At 45.3% G+C, this 1,513-nt stretch overlaps 1 protein-coding gene across 1 annotated transcript; it reads left to right on the plus strand.

Moving 5' to 3' along the window:
• Positions 1 to 172: 172 nt before the first annotated feature.
• On the plus strand, positions 173 to 948 carry Pmar_PMAR027474 (hypothetical protein; the record flags this gene model as incomplete). The annotated part of the gene is made up of 4 exons (XM_002764733.1): positions 173 to 259; positions 405 to 515; positions 565 to 704; positions 753 to 948. Coding segments are annotated over 4 exons (534 nt in total), but the record flags the coding sequence as incomplete, so codon positions are not given.
• Between the last annotated feature and the right edge of the window lie 565 nt (positions 949 to 1,513).

Below are 1,513 nucleotides of genomic sequence, written 5' to 3' on the forward strand. Positions count from 1 at the left end.
GTATGGTGAACAACAACAAGAAGGACCGATACCTCTCAACTTACTACCCACACGCAAGCGACCCTATCCTGGTGAAGTTGTTGAGATGATGGTTGGTGGGGATACTAGGTGATAAGTAGTCATAAGGTACTAGTCATAGTATTAGAGCAGCAGTAGCAGGTACTCACCACCAATGCCTCCACCATTCATGCCACCACCACTAACAGCAGATGCCGATCCTGGTCCACCTACTAGGGGACCTGATGGATACTCTTGGAAGGTGGTCATACCAACATATTATTACTTTACATTCTTTATGGTATAGCTCAATATAGAAGTGTTGATTAGTTTGGTATTGCCAAATCGACGTCTTGGTGCTTGTCGATGCTGCCCTAGTAGTAGTGGGATGTGGTGATCTTGTTCAGGACTTGGTGTTCGAGACGATCGACCCTGTAGTACCTAGTTTGGCAGTGAATCTACCCGTACCTCTCGATAGAGCTGGTCTAGTAGTAGGAGTACGAGGCAATACTGTTAGGGTAGGATATATACATGAGTAGTAGTAATACCACTCCTTTCGATATTCAGAGTCTAGAATCCCAATGTGGGGTTGAGATAAGTGTTGCTGTTCGTGATGATGATCCTCTGAGAGATCCATCAACTAATACCACCCATGTTCATGTTAGAGGGCCAAAGTATGGTGTATATGAAGCTATGCAGAGGATTGGGTAGTAGTAATATGGTAGTAATATCCGTTCGAGTAGTACCTCATGTAGGGACCTATTCCGATACCGTCATCCTCTACCAGAGATGCAAGGAGGATGCCTTCCTCCTCCTACTCCACTACCCCCTCCTCCAGCTAACGTCCCTTCAGAGCTGCTACCACCTCCCTTACCACAATCGATGATGAATCACCATAGTGCATATGAGGCCAACCCAGAATCCTTGTCCAATGTGGATAAGCCTAACTTGGTACTCATTGCTACTACTGCTGCTATTTCGGGTAATTTTGGTATGGTGCGGTGACGTTTAGGTATCTTTTGATATATTGGATGATCATTGTGGTTTGGTGATCGGCAGACGAGGTCGGATGCTTGCCGATTTACGTGAGGAATCCGGTGCTTCTATCGAGCTAGTATCTGTAGATGATAGACCAGCTCAACCTAAGTAATCATATCTACGCATGGAATAATAGTACTACACCTTTGTGATGATCAGGAAATGTCTGGTATGGTCACCCTCAGTAGATAGGGTTGATGATGCATTAGTACGACTTGCTCGAGTACTCTCTAGGTTACCAGATGCCTTACCAGTACCACCACCTAAGAATCCAGAAGCAGAAGATAGGGTACTTGGATCCTGTATTGATAATAAGGTTCACTATCACTCACTTAGCATTGAACCCACGTTGGGTAGAAGAAGATTATCGAATGGGTGCTCCACCTCTACCATCGTCGTCCCCTTCCTCGGGGTAGCGATAGGCTATTGTAATTAGACATTCTCTTCTTGTTAGCTTACCTCGTGTAGAGGTCAGTGG

Source organism: Perkinsus marinus (genome assembly GCF_000006405.1).
Source record: "Perkinsus marinus ATCC 50983 genomic scaffold scf_1104296976208, whole genome shotgun sequence".
Lineage (NCBI taxonomy): Eukaryota > Perkinsozoa > Perkinsida > Perkinsidae > Perkinsus > Perkinsus marinus.